The sequence below is a fragment of the Hydra vulgaris genome, chromosome 09, assembly GCF_038396675.1.
Source record: "Hydra vulgaris chromosome 09, alternate assembly HydraT2T_AEP".
Classification (NCBI taxonomy): Eukaryota; Metazoa; Cnidaria; class Hydrozoa; order Anthoathecata; family Hydridae; genus Hydra; species Hydra vulgaris.
This window is the reverse complement of record NC_088928.1, coordinates 764,949-784,691: the sequence shown is the minus strand read 5'-3', so window position 1 is coordinate 784,691 and position 19,743 is coordinate 764,949. Positions and strand designations below refer to the sequence as shown.

The window sequence follows — 19,743 nt, the reverse complement described above, 5'->3', positions numbered from 1 at the left end:
GGAAACTGTCTAGAAATGATGTCAAGGTTCAGAGGAGACTCAAAATGAAATATGTTCCTTCTGAGTTAAGTGATTTGAATGCAACCCAGACAAGCCAATTGATTTCGTATTTTAATCTCCTTAATTCTATAATAATAAAATCTAATTTTTGTGGAAACCACCAGACAGCATTGAAAAATGCTAGAGATCTCAAGAAGATGATTGATTATAACAGAATCTATCTGAGAGCTGACCAATCCGAAATGAGAGAATTGCATCTTTTAAACTTGGTGCTGAATGTAGCGCTAGAAATGAAAAGTTGACTGAGGAAGTAGAAGGTACTGTTGTCTCATAGACCCACAGATCCAGTTAATACAGTTTTTTCATCCTCTTCTTTTGTTAATATTTCAGATTTTTTCAGATTATTAATTATAGAATATTTCAGATTATTTCAGATTTCAGAATATTTCGGATTATTTCAGATTTCATGCTTTTTACAAATGTTACATCTTTGGAGAACAAATAGACTGATTTAAAAGCCCGAATAGCCACATTAGATCATCCTCATATAATAGACATTACAGAGACCTGGTTCAGTTCATCATCGCTGACCTCTATAAATAGTCACACTTAATATTGACAGAATAAATAAGCAGTGGCGTAGCTATTTATGTTAGAAATGATAGTCATTCATTCAATTGTGAATTCGATGATTAGCAGCAGGATAAGCAAATTTGGTGCAAGATTGTTGTAAAGACTGATAGTATCTTAATGGGGTGTATTTATCGTCCTCCTCATTCAAATTATGAGTCTAATGTTCAATTTTTTAAGTTTATTGCATGCGCTAAAGCATCTGTTGATGATGGAACACACACTAGTTTACTTATTGTTGGTGACTTCAACCACACTGATATTAAATGGACCTATTTGGGTGGTCATTGTATTAAAGGAAAGCATGCTAGTTAAGAATTTCTTAAAAATATTAGCGATTGTTTTCTCTCCCGGTTCGTCACTGAACCTACCTTTCTTAGCAATACATTACAGACTTTGTATTTTCTGACTACCCTGATCGCATTTTCAATATTGTTGTTGGGTCTGCTATGGGATGTACATCAAAAAATTAACTTCATTGTTTGTTGCTATGGGATTTAACACCATCTTCTCGAATCAATGTACCTGTTTTCATAAATTAAATTTTATCTATGAAAAAGGTGATTGTAATGCTTTTAGCCTAGCTCTTGATGCATTAGTTCGGACTGAGATGTTCAAAAAAAAGTCAGCTGATGAGTGCTTTGGATTATTCTTATTAGCTTAAACATCTCTTTGTCAAAAATTTTTTCCTATACAAACCAGCTCATTCAGACCTTGTAAATGCAATCCAAAGTGGTTTAATGCTGAGATTAGAACTGGGTCTAGAGAGTAGTGGTGTGGTGTTGTGGTAGAGCGCTTGCTTCATAAGCGAGAGGTTCCAAGTTTGATCCCCACCACATCCCTGGTAGTACTGCGCTCAACTTATTTCTTCGCGCAGCGACCTTGTTGGTGTTTCAGAGTTATAGAGTTGAGAGAGGGTTATAACCACAGTTAAGTAGCTTCCTCTTCTGTAGTGGCCTGCGGGAGGTGAATTAACAAAAAAACACAAAAGATGCGGAACCTAAATCATGTTTGGGCTAAATTGGGTTTAAAAAATTTATATAAACGCAGAGTAAGGGGTGACTTAATCCAAGAAATTTAATATAGTTGAATGGCAAAATCCTACTCTCAGCTCATTAACAGCCAATTGCCCTTTAATAGAAGCCCATTAACAATCAATCACCCTTTAACTTAAAATCAGTAAAATGACCTGTCAATAAGAGCTGACTATTTATTTTGACAATTTATGGGTTTCTTGAATTAACAATTGAAAAAACAAGAATTTTCTGGCAATCAGATACTGTAGAGGTAATTTTAAATATGAAGTCATTCAATTAAAAACAAATTAAAACTAATTAAAAAAAGGCCCCCATGGTTTTGATGTTTCAAAATTTATAAAATAATACAAGGTGGCCACACCACTTTTTTTGAGTTAAAATATTAGAAGAATTTAGGAGATTTTAGGACAGGGTTTTTTAAAATATTTTATTGGGAAACTTGAAATAAATGAAATTAAGATTATTTAGGAAGATTTTGAACTTTTTACAAAACTTAAATATTATTTAAAAGTTTTTATAAAAAATTTGAAAGTTTAAGTTGAATGTTTGAAAGAAAACTTGAAGTTCAAAAAACAAGCTTAAATTAGACATCACCCCAGAGCAAATATCTATAAAATAAACTTTTCAAAGTATTGCAAGATGTTTTACTATTTTTATCATTCAAAAACATTTATATAAGTTTGATTACACTATGTAACTTAATTTTTGTTCCTAGCTTATAAATATTATATTTCAATCGCTTATGTCTAAAGTAAGTGATAAAATGACTTCATTAAGCACAAACTTTGCTTACACAACAACAACACAAAGAAAACTCGTTTTTTTGTGAAAGTAGAATAACTTTTTTTCATTTTTGTCAAAAATTTTACAAGGAATAGACACAGTCAGAAACTTCTCAAAAAGGCTCAGAAATGTTTAGATTTATTAGATTTACGATTGTACTGTGAATCACTTTCTTGTAGCCCCCAAATGAAATCTCCCATCATGTTTTCGTTATACTGTCTTTGGTAATGATGAAAGCACTTGCTTAGCTCCTTGGAGTAAGTGGGCATGTGCTCCTTGAATTTGTTAAGATGTGAATAAAGGATATGGACTTTCAGAGACATTCTGCATTCCATTTTGGCGTAATTTTTTATGAGAGTTTGCACCGATTCCACAAAGTTTTCAGTTTTGTGATTACCTAGGAAGCATACACTCTCCTTCCTATCCTCCTTTCTAGGAAGCCACTCTCCTTCCTTATCAACAGCTTTGCAAAACCCTCACATTCTATGATCTTCTTTATCTGTGGTCCAACAAATATACCAGCCCTGACCTTAGCCTTGGATAGCTTTGGAAAAAGATCTTGGAGGTATTGAAATGCTGCTGATTCCTTGTCAAGAGCTGTGAAAAATTGCTTAATGTGCCTAACTAGATGAGCAACGTTGGCATAGGCACTTTATAAGGTTCTATCAGCGGCTTCCACTTCACATTGTTCTTCCCAATAAAAAACTTGTGCCTTAATTCATTCTCTGTGCCTTAATTCATTCCTTAATGTCATGGTTGTCCCAGAGACAGAGGGAACAAGGAAGTTTTGTGAAACTTCCATGAAAACCCATAAGGAATGATGCCATTTTGAAGTCTCCGATGATCTCCCATCTGTAGTCATCATACTTTAATGCACTCATCATTTTTACATTGGTGTAGTCCTCTTTGAGATGCACAGAGTGGCCCATCGAGAGAGATGGGTAGTTGTTTCCATTGTGGAAACAACTACCCATCTCTCAAAAAAACACGGTTTTGAGGCTCCAGGATAAACTGTCTATGAATAAGCGCCATTCATAAGGATTACTTGTGATACCTATAGCCTGGCATAGACTGGCAGCATTTTTGCAGAACCACAGCCCATGACGCTTACTTTAGAAGTTGAAGAATCTTTGATGCTGCTTACTCTGATCCATGACTTTTACACTATTATCAACCAAGTTCCACTGTTTGAGCCTCAATATCATAAGCTCAGCATTTAATTTTGTAAGCCCAAGTTCCCTAGTTAAATTGTTCACGTCTTTCAATCCCAAACTTCATCTGCAGAATCATAGTCCATATCCCCAGTATCTGCCTCGCTGTTTGACTAGCTGCTGTCTCCTGAAGATGGCCAATGCCGCCTAGGAGTTGGAACAGGCAGATTGGGGCTCTGTGGTATTGGGGCAACAGAAGAAGGTAACAATCTGTAGGGCATTTCTGCTGGTGCGACGATTTTTTGGGTTTACCATGCAGAAGTAGCAGTTGCTTGAGTTGTTTGTTGGCTCTTGCCAAATTTGCAGGGTAGCAAACTTCATGGCTTGCTTCTCTTCTCTGTACCAACCTGTAACGTAGCGCATAATAATAATAATAATTTAAGGACAGAAAATTTCACAATGTGGAATGATTTCAAGATGAAATATATTTGCCTACAGTACACAACTTATAACAAAACATTGTAAATTACCACTCCTTGAAATGAACTAGACCTAAAGCATTGAAATTTTATGAAAATAAATTGAAACACGTCTAAGTGAGAAACAACATTTCAGTTTACCTTCAAGTGTTTTCTTGCAATATTCGCATGTGAAATGTGTTGCCCAAGATTTGTCTTGGTTCACGATTGGCATGCAGAATTATGCTTTATAGGCCTTGCACATTGTATTACTTGCTTCCACGGTATACTTTTTCGGTTTTGGCTTTATGAGTTGTCTGCACACGTAGCAGAATGAATCAGCTGGATGCAAACAACCTCTTGATGCCATATCAAATAAATAACAATTAATTTTAATTACAAATCGTTATCCTTTCAATCTGCATTAACATGAATTGGAATCTTGGTTTGAGGTACCTTTGCTTTTATACTTGTACAGCTACTTTTGAAACATTCAAGAACGTTCTAGAAAGTTTTAAGAGTTTCTTGAATGTTCTAGGGTTTTTGTCTTGGAGAATTGTAGAAATATCTGGACAACTCTAGCAATTCAGGAATATTATAGGACGAAGCTCGGCATCAAAAGCAAATCGAGAATTTTTTCAAAAACAATAAATTTTCCAAAATTGTCCCGGTCACAAAAGCAAAGTTTTTCCGGAATAACAGTGATTTCCTCTCTGTTCAAGACCTAACAGGTTTGGAAAACACACTTTCAACCTTGGAACTGAACAAAAGTGAAAATTTTTAAAATAATGTTATTAAATCAAAGAAATATTTAAGAATAATTTATAAATACGAATATTTTTTATAACTAATAAGTATAATATAAATAAAAATAATATAATAAATATAATATAAATAGATTGAAATTAGATTCATTTAAAAAATACTTTTTTGTTACATTTCTTGCATAAAAAAAATTTATAAAAATAATATTTATACGTAAGTTTGTACTTTTCAAAATTGCTTATTGTTTTTTATTTTATTGTTTATTATTTTTCAAAATGCATATTTAGTTGAAACTGATGTCTATGTATTTACCACATAATATGTTTTTGTTTTAATCAATAGTTTTTATACCAAACTTATGTTAAAAAGTTATATATACTTTTGTGTAGAGTACCTTGTTGCTGATGTCATTCCATTAGTGAAGGCAAAAATCATTGCTCAGATACCTTTGTTGGATAAAAATTTTTTAGTTTCATTCGATGTTTATCCTAATGAGTTTGTTGCTGGTTGGCATAGTGTTATTCATTTTACTATTAGCAATGATCGGTTTAAATATGGAGACAGAATACCTGCTGTGTTGTTTCATGAAGATGGTAGTGGAAGACTACGCATTGCAGCTTCGATTAATAATATTATTAATCGAGTTTTTGACACTGGTCCAATTGAATTGAATAAGTGGTCAAACATTGAAGTATGTCAAACATCGAAAAGTACACATTTTGATTTATATATTTACACAATTAGAATAAATGGACAGATAGTATTTTCTGAAATTAACTACCAACCTGAAAGTTTTTCTAATGTTAAAATCTATGCTTCAAATCCATGGTATGAAAGTCAAAATGGTTCAATAAGAAACTTTTTTGTTATCAATGGCAATTCAGGTAAGTATTTTTGAATATTTTTATGTCAAGTAGTGTTTTGTATTTTATTTAATTACTTACATTAACACTTATATGCTGCACAATATTTTACATATTTACATTAATAAATTTGCATAAATAATTATTGTGGCATCGAATTTTACATAATTTCTACTCAATCTTTTTGTTCTTTTATTCTTATCATAAAATAGAAAAAAATCTTTTTAATGAGCTCTCACACATACACACTGCACCGTGAGCCCATAATGTGGTTTTTTGGAAAAAAATTTAACAATCTGTTAAGTGTTAATAAATTCTTGTGAAAATTTTAGTATATTACTTTTTTGGACTGAAGTACTGATTCTGAGGCTAAATTTTATGTGTGTGCACTCTGACCTAGGAAATGGGGCAACAGTAGGGGAGGGGTGCTGAGAGTTATGCCCTTACTATTTTTAAAATTTTCAAATAAGCCATAAAATACAAGTTAAGTTATTTTTAAAATATTTGTCTGCCACCATGTAAAGTACAGGGTGCTGTTCACATCTACTTTACAGCCTCTTGTGGTATGTCCAATGTTTACATTGCAAAAGTCCTTTTTTACTGGCAATCATTGGATGTGTTTTTATCATCAGGCTGAAGTAAATGTCATGTATATTTATTTGCAACAACATCTGTCTTGCTTTACAACTTGTTCCTGATTTATAAGCTTTGTATTTATTCCAACTTTTGCCTAACTGCTCAGAGTGCATTGCAATAGGTGATCCACCTGTAATTACGAACAGTTCCAAGTCATGTGCGCATATTTGATGCAAGCTGGGGCTAATCATAGCCCATGGAAATGTCAGTTTATGGAATATCATTATAACTAACTTCTTTAACTTTATCACCATCAACTTTTTTGCTAACATCAACATGCCGATTAATGCTAAAGAGTATGTTAAATTTAGATAAAAAAGCAGAGAAGCTATCTTGTTATTCTGTTTTAAGAATCACAGAACAGACTGACTCTCTTCTTTTAGACTAAAAAAATGATCTGCTTTTGATCCATTGTTAGTGTTATCACCACTAGAAGTAGAAGAATCAAGGAGCATTCCTGTTTTTTTATGTACATTTTGAATAACTTTTCTTTTTGTCGTCTTTAGAGCAGTTTTTACCCTTATGTCCTGCTCAGACCAATTATGGGTTTGTTGGCACACAATGTGGTATAGCAATTTTAGTCAAGTGCACTTAGCTTCTATGTATAATGGTAAAAAATTTTACATCTGATTCAACAATAGGTTAATGGCATTGCCCATGACTTTCAGCATCATTGTCAGAGATTTCCCCTTTTTCTAGTTTTTCCAAGTACAGAGCACATTATAATTTTTATCTATGATGAACCCATGTAGTATACATATCAGGTCATTGATATCACTTCTGGAACATTTGCAGTAGTGGAAAAAAGCTCCAGAATACCTACCAATAAATCTATCATATTGCCGTCAACCATAATTATCTCTGTTTTTAAAAATATTTGTAAACCATTTTCTGAAAGAATAGGCTAAGTTTTATTTTTAGGCAGTTGACTCAGAGTTGGTTTAAAATACTCGCTTACACTCTCCCTAGTTTCTTTTGCTTTCACTAGAGTAACATGCCTGGTAAAATTAGCGGAGTATAAGAAATTGGATTAGTCCAGAATACTTGGTTTTTTGAATCTTTAATTTCAAGAAAACACCGAAAAGAACAAATATAATTTGTTCTTTTTAAGCCTGCATCTTGAGGATCAGAAAACTGGTAGCGATAGTTGTTATTTTCAGAACCATCAAGTCCAAATTTACCCTCTAAATGTGCAGAATGATTTTCAGCATAAGACATTGATATATCAAGTAGAGACTCAAAAGTGTCTTTGATAACACTGTTCAGAGAAGATGGAGTTTGCTTGTCATCACTACTCAATTCCTTAGTAAGCAAAGTACGTTTAAAGGCATCTTTATCATTCCTTGTTGGCAACTTTTGTTTTATGAGAAGCTTAAGTCTAAACTCTCGGAAAAATATATAAAATTTAATCATACATACATAAAAACAATTAAATATATATATATATATATATATATATATATATATATATATATATATATATATATATATATATATATATATATATATATATAAATAAATGTACCACATATATAATTTTTTTAAAGTATCTAATTCCAATAGTATTTACTGGCATATTTTACGTGATAAATATTTATAGATAGATCTAAGTTGTAGATTATAGCAGTTATTTCCTGTACTGATATTGTTGCAAGTTTTACTCCATCCTCCCCATTTTTTCCCATTTTTGGACAACTTCTTTTAAGTATTCTGACTTATCTACTCCTTGTTCATGTGCATGTTTTCCAGGATGTCCACAAAATCAATTCAAATAAATGTCAACAGCTCAATTTTTACCTTTTTTGATTTCTGTCCTTATTTAGCCTGTGGAACAGAACAGAACAGCCCTCTTCTTCTATATCACTAACTCTATACCAGTAACTTTGTTTCTTCAAGTTTCCAATTTGACCACAAGTTTATTTTGCTTGAACTTTGTATATTTTTGTACATGTCTTTCAATTTGTTTCAAAATTTTTTTGATTTGTTTTTCATCTTCTAAAGTTAGATTATATCTGACTTAGATTGTTTTTAGAATTTGCTTATTTTCCAATTTGAAAATTATTTTTCCAATGAACTTAATTTGGTGTTCAAAGTTGTAAAATTCTTCATAATTCACCTTTTTTTATCAATAACATTTTGTTACAAGTTATCAATAGGTATTCCTGAACTGTCCGTAAAAGTTGATTTTTGTAATTATGCAACCTCAAATATCAACACGTACAATTTAAATTCAAATTTAAATTGAAATACTCAATTTCTGGGGATAACTGTGGAATTTTTACACATAAAAATAGAAATTTTATATTGTATGAAACAATTGAATTTATTTGCGGTCTCCTGTTGTCTTATTTTTCCCATCAATTTTTTTTTAATCAAATAAATATATTATTTATCATATAATCTAGAATTTCTTTGGTCCAAACAAAACTACTCAAAATAAATGTTTAAATTTCAGTTTTTATTTTTATTTAAGTAATTCACAACTTAAATGTCATTTCCAGATCAGGATAGAAAAATTTTTTTAAATTCAAAGAATAGTTTTTGATGCACTTCAAATTTATTGTTAAAAAGCGGTATTGGCACAATTTAAGATAAATATTTTGTGTCACTATTTTCTTTAACTTCAAATGCTAATAAAAGCTATAAAAGCTAAATGGTTTGATGAATTAAAATTTTTTTTTTTTGCACTGACCTTCATTTGTTCTACACAGTATAAATTTACTATTTAAAATTAAATAATATAAAGTCAGAAAAATGATTTTTTTTAATGTTCTGGGCATACTGTGAACTGGCGCACTCACAAATAGCTTTTTACTTGATTTTAATGTTTATTTAAGTACTCACAAAAAAAAATGTTTTTTTCATAACAAATGTTTTTTTAATCATTAAATAATTTGATGAAAAAATGTGATAATTTGAAACTTTTACATTGTAAGTGACATAATAAAGGAGTAAATTTTATGTTGTTAAAAATCAATTATAAACTATTACTAAGGTTAGTTTATGAACAGATAACTTTAACAGATAAGACATTTTTTTATTAAACCAAAAGGGTTGTTGAGTGTACAAAAAGATTAAGTTAAGTGCATTCAATAAATAAAGTTTAAAGAATTTTTTTAACTTCAAAATTACTTAGAAAGATTGAATTGAATATATATATTTATTTTATTTTGAATATGATAAGTGTCAGATGTTCGGCCAAACCATCCAAAATAAAAGGATTGACACTAAAAAAAATAAAGAGATTATTGTTTTCATTATTAATTGTTTTTTTGTTTATCAAAATATAAATTGTTAACTTAGTATGTAAAGTTTAAATTTTAAGATAATTGACTTGATTATATTTTGATTATTATAAAAGAGACTTGATTATCTTTTTTATTTTTGTTTGAGGCACCGTAGGTCTGCATAAATATTTAGAAAAAAAACAACAACTGTAAACTATAAGTTATAAACTAGGTTTAATTTTTAAAATTTATAATATAAAACTCAAAAACTTTTTTATATTGGTGAAATGTGTTGGTAAAAATGTCTCGTATGACTCCACTGCTTTTTAAGAGTGATAAACAAAACAATGCAAATAAAAATTATATTTATTTTTTAAATTTTATTTTTAATTTTTATATATTTTAATTTTTATATATTTTATTTCATATTTATTTTTTAAATTGCGCACTAAAGCAGAGACATTTTTTTCCTAGTATCTCATATAGTTCCTGTCATTTTATTTTAGCAAGTTTCTGATGGAAGTTAATAAGTTAGATAGTTCACTACAATAAAAGCTTTCATTGTAGTGATGAGCAACTCTTTCTGAGGCTGGCTAATAGAATAGATCTCAAAGTCTTTAGTAGCGCTCTAATATGTTTATTCCTTCAACAGCTGTAATCAAAGTATTAACAGGGCTATGTTGCATGTGCCTCTTTTTTAAGTATTTAGCATGAATGAGGCAACTGTATAGTTTGTTGCTATGGATGCAAAGTACCATCAGTGTTTGAGTCAAGTTCTATTTAATATTTTAAATCATAATCACATTACTTAAAAAAAAATTTGACATGCAAAAGCTATTACTATCACCAAATTAATTTTAAATTTATCTATTGTTTTTAAAGTAGCTTTTTACTTGTCTAATTAGACCTAATGCAAAATCAACTTTATCTATCATTCTTAAAGTACTTGGCTGTTATACTTTATTTTGCAAAGTAGTGCAAAATAAAGTATAACTCTAAATTAGGTAAAAAATTGCTCAAATATGAAAGGAGTATTTCATACTTAAATGACAGTTTAGCTGAATGATACAAAAAAAGATTAATTTAATCAGAAATTAATATAACTTTAGGAAATCAATAAAACTCAGACTAGTTTGATCAGAAATAACATTGAAAGAGTGCAGTCTTAGGAAAAAGATTAACTCAATTTCCAGAAATCAATTCAAAAAATTATTTATTTCCAGATCACTAAAACTTGTATTTTATCTCAGAAATAAAGGTTGTAGAGACTTTTAAGAAAAAAGAAAAAGTTGATTGAGTGAAGTGGTGCTCTCTTAAGGTGCTCTCTTGAGATGCTCTCAGAAAGCAGAAACATAAAAGAATAGTCAGAGGACTCAAAACCAGTTTTTGATCAAATAGAAAACTTGATGTGTAAATGCCTATGCAAATATGTAAATGCCCGTTGTAGTAGTAGTAGTAGTAGTACTAGTAGTACTACTACTACTACTACTAATACTACTACTACTACTACTACTACTATTACTACTACTACTACTACTACTACTACTACTACTACTACTACTACTAATACTACTACTAATACTACTACTAACACTACTATTACTACTAATACTAGAGATTCTACTACTAGTACTAGTAGTAGTAGTAATAGTAGTGTTAGTAGTAGTAGTAGTAGTAGTAGTAGTAGTAGTAGTAGTAGTAGTAGTAGTAGTAGTAGTAGTAGTAGTAGTAGCAGCAGCAGTGGTAGTAGTAGTAGTAGTCGTATTAGTTGTTGTATTGGTAGTAGTGGTAGTTATTATATATTACGACTGCTATTACTAGTAGTCATAATATATAATTTATCTTCAATATGGGGTAAGTTTGAACTTAAAATTTTTTTGTCTAATATTTCTTTTTAAAATGAATGCATTTTTCTATCGTCCTTAGGAGTACTTGATGCAACAAAGTTTATTTTGTTGCTCGAAAAAAAAACATTTTATTTCTATTTACAATTTTTTGATTGTTTTTATTTAGATAGAAGAATGAAACCTATTGTTATTTTTCCTACAGGTATTTATAAATTTTTCCTAATTTATTTTTTTCTCAATAATTCTATACATATATATATATATATATATATATATATATATATATATATATATATATATATATATATATATATATATATATATATATATATATATATATATATATATATATATATATATATATATACTATAGAGTATATTGATCAGCATTTGATTACTCTTTCTGCTGCCCCTTTTTGCTGCAATTTTTTAGAAAAAATGAATAATAGTTAAAAAAATATTGCTGGCCCAGCTCTAACCCTTAGTCAATGTAGCGCACTCTAACCGGCATTAGCCTATAAGACCATCAATGTATGTACATAAATTTACTATCGTATATCACCAACATATTCATCAACTATCTTATACATTAACATATTCAGTATGACATCAAACTACTTATCTAAACACGCATTTATAGTTATATCTACTTCTACAATATTTATAGTTATATCTACTACTACAATATTTATAGTTATATCTACTACTACAATATTTATAGTTATATCTACTACAACAATATTTATAGTTATATCTACTACTACAATAAAGTAGTTTATAAGAAATTTCAATAAAAATATAATAGCATAAAAATTCAAGTAAATTTTTTTTTTTGTTTAATTAGATATTGATGTGCAATCTTCTTTTATTTCACCCAAAGGTATTTAGTTACATATTTTACATCAACCTATGAATTATGATATTTGATGAATTATGAATTGTTAAGATTTATGAAATCTTTTATAATTATGCATTCATGGTAAGCACGAAACCTGATGATGCTGACCTAGCTGACCCTAGAACGCCACCAATATTGGGTGATAGCATACGTATCAAGGTACCCTGTGATGAAAATTTTGAAATCTTTTAATTTTGTCCGCGGAAAATAATTTAATTTGAATGTTCAAATTAAGTGAAATTTTGACTTTATAATGCGACAAAAGCACCTAAAGAATGAGAAACACTACTTATAATTTAACAAAACTTGGTGCAAATGTAGCATATGGCTGCACCAAACTCTAAGTAGAATTTTAGTCAGATTGGTTTGCTGGTTAGGGTTTATGGCAGTTTTAGATTATATTTTGTTAGTGTTTTACTACTTTGACCTCAAAACGTTACCAATTACTGTTATATTCGATCACTATTTTGAAAATAAAGGTAACACTAGTGTTCTACTATGTAATGTCATTATTTTCATTATAATTGTTTTTTGCTACATTTACCATTTTCATCCTATAGCCCTAATATTGATTTTCTATATGAAGTGTAGTTTGAATTTCCATTGTTTTACATTATTTTACCATCAGATTGCTTCTGATTAAATTGTAAGACACGATCTTTTATTTGACAAATGACAAATACTCTTCAATATTTTTACATGCAATAATGAAATTCATAATTACTAACAGCAGTTAAGGATTAAAATGGTAAACTTGTTCATTATAAAACAAAAATTATGATTTTCTGCTGCCTAATCTAATAAATTGAATTAAGGTTACAGTTCTTTGAAGATACTTACTGTTCAGGTCAGTTATGCAGCATAACAATCTTTCTTTATACTCTAGATAATAATTGTTTCGTTTATACCTTGACCAATGTTTATAAAAGTCTTGATGAGCAGTTTCGACAGTTTATTCACTATAGGACCTCAAGGGGGATCTTTTGCAACTAATGAAATGTTTGATGTGGTAGAAGACGGTGTGAATTTCGGGTGTTATACCTTGCACCAGTTATTATTAAGTAACACCTTTTGAAATTTTCAATTACTTCAGCAAAATCAGCTAAAGGATAAATCTAAAGCAAGCTTTTACAACCAAATTGAAACTTTTGAATGATATTGCCAAGCAACTTTGCACAAGCAACAACCCCACCAGATTGCTAAAAAGACTCGAGACTTGATTTGATTGAGCACAGTGTTCGCAAGTTTCCAGAATTGGCTAGACAATTGGATTCAACGTCACACCATTACAAAGGTGCAGACTTAAATGGATTTGAAGACCACAAATTATATTTACAATATTCATGTTACAAGCCAAAACTAGTTTAACTCAATTTGTTTTAATTAGTGACCAGATTTGCTCAATGTTGGTGTGAGTTTCTGGCAAATCTTCTGATTCCACAACAAGAATTCGTCCCTTAATTCCAGTGTCTTTACCAATTCTTCAAGTTAGAGGTTGTTTTTGAGGAGTTGAACTGGTATCAACCTCTAATGTAGCATCAACAGTGCCTTGAGAAAACTTAAGAAACTTTTGCCACAATCAATTCCAAGCTTAACAAAGTATCAATCAGAAATTTTGCAAGATTGAATAACATGATTCATAAGACTTGATATATCACTACTGTGAGCAACAACCCAAACTGTACCAGAATCTCCTTTTGCATTGGTAATTTTTAAGTCACTGCAGTTAAAGAAATCACTCAAGTGTTGCTCTAAGAAACTCTTATAAAAATTTGACTTTACCATCGTGCTGCTTGATTTTTGGTTTATAGTTCTAACCAGTTTCTTTAATCTATTATTGGATAGTCTTGTATTTAATTGTACATTTACAAGAGCTAAAGAGGTCAATTTTGGAGCGCTTGATAGTGGCTGGGCACTACTTTGACCTGAAACTAAAACATACATAATTTATCTTAATCTTAAACATTGTTCAGAAAATTTGTTTAAAACTTAAATATTATTTGTTTTTAAAGTGTGTAGAAACTTGTAAAAAAATATACTTTCGAAACTTATCATGTCTCTTTTTCCAAAAATTTTCTTTGAATATATATGTAAAAATTATTTAAGTATAAATATTTATCAGGGGTAATTGTAATTGGAGGTTCGCCAATAAAATAGTTCCTTCAGGGGTTAATGCTTAATTGGAATTAACTCAAGATGCAATTTGTTTGACTGCTCTGGCATCTTTTGCTGCTAAGATTGACATTTTTCTCTAGACTTTATTTGAGAGCATTAGTTGGGCAAACTTTTTCCTAAAAAGCAGAGGCATGTGCTGTAACTACATCTGGTTCATTCTCAATAGTGTTTTTTTCTTCAAGGATATTTTTCTTGTAGCTTTGAACCGCCACAAGGCAAGATAAATCATTTTTTTTTTTTTTACTGAAAGTTGGCGTTAGTATCTTTATATATTGACAAAAATCTAATTTAATGGGTATACGTCAAATTATGGAGTTTTATTTTAAAATAGTTTTTTCATTTAAATATTTTTTTATTAAAATTATAAGGGAGTTTAATTTTCAAATAACTTTTCTAGTTCTTTATTAGATATATCAAAAATGCTTATTGGGTTTTATAAATTTTTTATTTTTCAAAACATTTTTTTACGCATTTGCTAAGTGCAGGCAAATTAATGATAACTAATATGCAATAACCTTATGGCTGTAAACTGTTATCCGTTAATACAAAACAGTGAATTTTTCTAAAATTTATTTACTTATAAAAAATGTATAAACCTGAAGAAATTAAAATTAAAGGGAACTAAAAATAAAATAAAAGTTGTTTTGACATTTTTTTTTAAAACCTTTAAAAATAATAATATCATATCAAGTATTTAATAAGTTATTACATTAAGTTATTATCAAATACTTAATATGATATTATTATATTTATAATCTTAAGTATTTAATAATAAAAGTATCATATTGTTGGTGTTGTTGAACGCACAATAAAAAATGAAAACTATAGTAAACATAATAGTTTTATATATTCTATTAGATTATATATATTTCAGCAAAAAAAAAAAAATTCTTTTTTAAAAATTTATTTTTAAAGTGTTTTTAGTATGCATACATTACTTCACTTCAACAATAAAAAAATTTAAAATAAAAAGCACACTTTTGAATAAAGCAATGTTCATTTCAGCCAAAGGTTTGCAAATGCGTTTTAAATTTTAGTAACTAATTGTTTTTTTTGTTATTAACATGTGTTTTTTATAATAAATAAATAACTATTAATTGCATAATTATTTGAAAAAAAAGTTGCTGAAGTAATGCATTCGTTTTTAAGTGAGTGTCAATGTTTGCTTAAGCGAAAGTAAAGAATTGTGGCGTTTTCTGTCTTTTTTTTACAAACGTTAGCACTTTTGTTGATTTGTTGCACCCTGGACCAATTTGGCAGATAATGCAACAACACATTATGCCTCTTATTTCAGGTCTCACAAGTATTGGATTGAAATCGAAAGGAAAACCCTATAGTGGGGACTTTTTTTAAATATTAGCAGTGGTTTTCTCACTCATTACTGAAGTTACTTTTCTTAAATAGAATATTAAACAAATAAACTCACCTAATAAAAATGCTAGATGTTCTTGAAGTTTAGTAAAATTTTAAAAATGAAAAGACAAGTATTTTAGATGGTATTACCAGCAAAATACAATCTAAATAATAAAATAGAAATTTAATTACAAAAAAAAATATAACTTATAGATTATATATTTATATATATACATATATATATATATATATATATATATATATATATATAGGCCCTGGCAGGGTTAAATGAGCGCAAGAGCGGAAAAAACTCTCATAAAACAAAAATGGCAAGCCATGCAAACTGCTTCTCTAAATAGCTTCTTACGAGAACTTATGGTTTTTGCACAAGCTATCTGTTTATTCATTTAAAAAGTTGCTTATATATACAAAATTGGTTTTATACTTGTAACAATCATATTTGTATCGTTAATGTTACAAAAATATATACATAAAAAGTGTCATTTATTGAGCTGTGAAAAAGTTCTTTAGACAAGTGTTGAATTTCCCCCTAGCTATCCATTTTTTTTTAACTACATTACTTATTTGATATAAAACTTGACAAATAGCTAAAAAATTGTTTCTATAAATAAACATCAGAAAAATCTTTATATATTGCTTGGGTATATATTGAATTCTTAATAAATATTTTAATATTTTATCTTCGAAGCTGGAAAAAACAAATGATTAATTTTCTTATTAATTTGAATCAAGAACATTTCCAAGAATCAATTTAGTTACAGCTATTTAATATCAATAGTTGAATTTTCAAATAAAATCAGAATAAATGCTTAATAGTTTTAATAAGCTTTAATTTATATATATAAGTTTTGAAAGGTGATTAGTAATTATTACTATTTGGGGTATCATGCACTATTTATGATCGAGTCAAATTCTCTTACATCTTAAAACATGACCAAGGTACATAAAATATTCAACATAAAAAGCCATCACCACCACGGAATTGTTTCATCTATCTTTTAAAGATATTCATGATCTTTGACATAACTTTTTATTTTGTTTTTGACTTAATTTTTCAGTTTCCTGCACAAAATTGTTTTACTGAATTCACAGAGTCCTTGTGTTAGCCGAGATTCACTAATATTGATCTTTGTTTTGTACAGTTGACATATTCAATCTGCTTGGAAAGCAGTAAGCTGTCTTAAATATTTTTTTAGACAGAGCAAGCACACAAATTTTTAATTTTCAGCATGAACTTTGCTTAATTTGTCATTTTGGTAAATCCCTAAAATCGAACTGTACTAAATCAAACTATCGCTTTTACAAATTTATAACCTAAATTTATATTGGATAACAAATCCATAAACATTTCTACAAATATTATTAAATACAAATGATTAAGGGAATCGTTTCGAATCGGATCAAGGGATCAATAACTTAAATTACAAGGAAATAATTCTTACATAATTCTTTCCTTTAAAGGAAATGATTTTTTAAATTAATGACGCTTTTCATACTTGACAATTTAGAAGAGATTTTATTTGATGACACATTCCTAAAAAAAATTTTTAGTGTTCTTTAAAGGACTAGTCTCCCTTTCATAAGATTTTCCTTTGACTTTTTACTGGCCCCCCAAACTTTTTATTCGTCAATTATTTTAGTTATCTAAATCTTTATATTTCTTTTATGTAGGTATCTTGAAATAAGTTTTTCAACAATTTTATAACGTTTTCATACATTTTGACAGTAGTTTACACCTTAGAAAATACTGATATTTTTATGCAATGCATAAGCCAAGTCAAATGTTCTAATTAGCAAATCAATATTTTGGTCTGAAATATTTTGAAATAAAAATGGTATTTTAGTTATAATACAATCATAATAAAAATTTTTGGTATAACATAGTAGAACACTTATGTAACCAATATTTTGAAAATAGTGACCAAATATCACATTAATAAGTAACGTTTTGAGGTATAAGTAGCAAAAAACTAATAAAATATTAACTAAAACTGCCATAAATCTTTAACCACCAAACCAACCCAACTGAAATTTTATCCAGAGCTCGGTGCGACCATATGCTTCATTTGCACCAATTTTTATCAAATTATATAAAGTGGTTCTCATTTTTCAAGTGTTTTTATTGTCACACTATTAAGTCAAAGTTTCACTTGATTGGAAAATTCAAATTAAATTATTTTTTTGTGAACAAAATTTGCATTGCATGTAAGCTATTACCCCACATAAAACCTCATTCTTGGGACAGTTAGGTTGGCATTATCAGGATCTGTGCTAAGTGTGCATTTTTTAAAGAGTGGAGTTTATATATATATATATATATATATATATATATATATATATATATATATATATATATATATATATATATATATATATATATACATGTGCAAAAAAGTGTTATCATTAACAATCAAGATCTTTTATTCAAAAGTTAAAAAAAAACTTAATTTTTTATTTTAAGACATCAGTTATTTAGTAGTTTAGATTCAATATTTCATTTATACTATTTATTATTATATTTATTAAATACATTATTTTTATTTATTCTTATATTTATACTTAAAAAACTCCTTATTTCCATTTTTACGGTTTATCTTAAAGGGATCCTAAACTCCCAACACATGTTGTGTTCATATTAAAGATAATGTTGAAAAAAAAGGTTTGAACCAAGTTTTTTTGATTAAAAATAAATAATGAATGCATACCGAGAAAAACTAATCTTACCGTTTTAGTTAAAGCTCGCCTTATCCATTTTACTCAAAAATTGGAGTCTTTAAATTATACATTGCAATCTACAGACTTCGGTAATTCTTTTGAAGCGCGTTTAATTCATAAAAGTTTTAGTATTTGATGTCACAGTAGAGTTTTGACAAATAAAAAATTTAGTTTAATATATATATGCTTTTCTACTTTTATTTAAAAAGTATGTAGTGTTTTTTTAACATCAAAAGCAAAACAAATTTATACAGCAAAACAAATTTATTTGTATTATTTTTTCAAACATCGCAAAAAAAATTTGTAAAAATTAATAATAATAAATTACTTTTATTTAATAGGAGCAACTTATTTTTTTTATCTTAATAATTTTTAGATTTATTCATCTTACTTATTTTTCTTTTGTTTTTAAATTAAAACAAATATTCAAGCTTTACTTACCAATCTTATGATTTTCATACAAGTATTTTACATTATGTAGAATGTCATATATAAAGGCTCTCGTTTTTGTGCAAGAGAGTGCAGTATTATACATTCTAAATTTTAGTTTCATTTAAACAATGGCATCTATTTTCTAACTTCTGGTTTTCTTACACTACAATATTTTTTGTTCTCCCATCAAAAAAAGTATTTACTAACAATTAATTTCGTTAACTGACAGTATTAATTATATTTATTTGATGAATTGTTAAATTATTTTATTATAAAAAAATTTTAATTATGCTGATTTAATTTAAATTGTCAAAATATTGTAATGTGTGTTAAAAAACATATATTTGGCCCAGTGGGCACAAATATAATATGTTTTAATGCACTGTGGGCACATAAAAAAGACGTCTTTTAAACATCTTTTAAAAGTTTTAAACGTCTTTTAAACGTTTTGGATATCTTTTGAACATTTAAAAGGCGTCTTTTTTAGGTCCTGTGCCCAATGGGGGTATTTCCCAATTTATGTGTCATGTTTAGCATTGGTCTCTTAAAATGGAAAAAAAAAGACTAACAAAATTGACAAATACAAGTTTTCCAATAAACGCTACGATAATGCTACACAATTTCTCAACCTTTAGTCAGTAATTACAGTTTTGTAAATAAAACAAAATAAGAAATGCATGTTTTTCAAAATAAATTTAATTAAATATATTCTCACATGGCTAAATAAGATCAATTTTGTGAAAATGTGAAAA

The 19,743-nt window shown here is 28.4% G+C and overlaps 1 protein-coding gene across 2 annotated transcripts in view; it reads left to right on the top strand.

The window, feature by feature from the left end:
- Positions 1-19,743, top strand: part of LOC124810993 (uncharacterized) — a 146,788-nt gene that overhangs the window by 70,646 nt on the left and 56,399 nt on the right. For both annotated transcript variants that reach the window (XM_065804441.1, XM_065804440.1), the window contains exons 7-9: positions 5,214-5,708; positions 11,564-11,599; positions 12,242-12,277. In XM_065804441.1, coding sequence (XP_065660513.1) covers positions 5,214-5,708; positions 11,564-11,599; positions 12,242-12,277 — 567 coding nt within the window. The remainder of the gene's footprint in view (positions 1-5,213; positions 5,709-11,563; positions 11,600-12,241; positions 12,278-19,743) is intronic.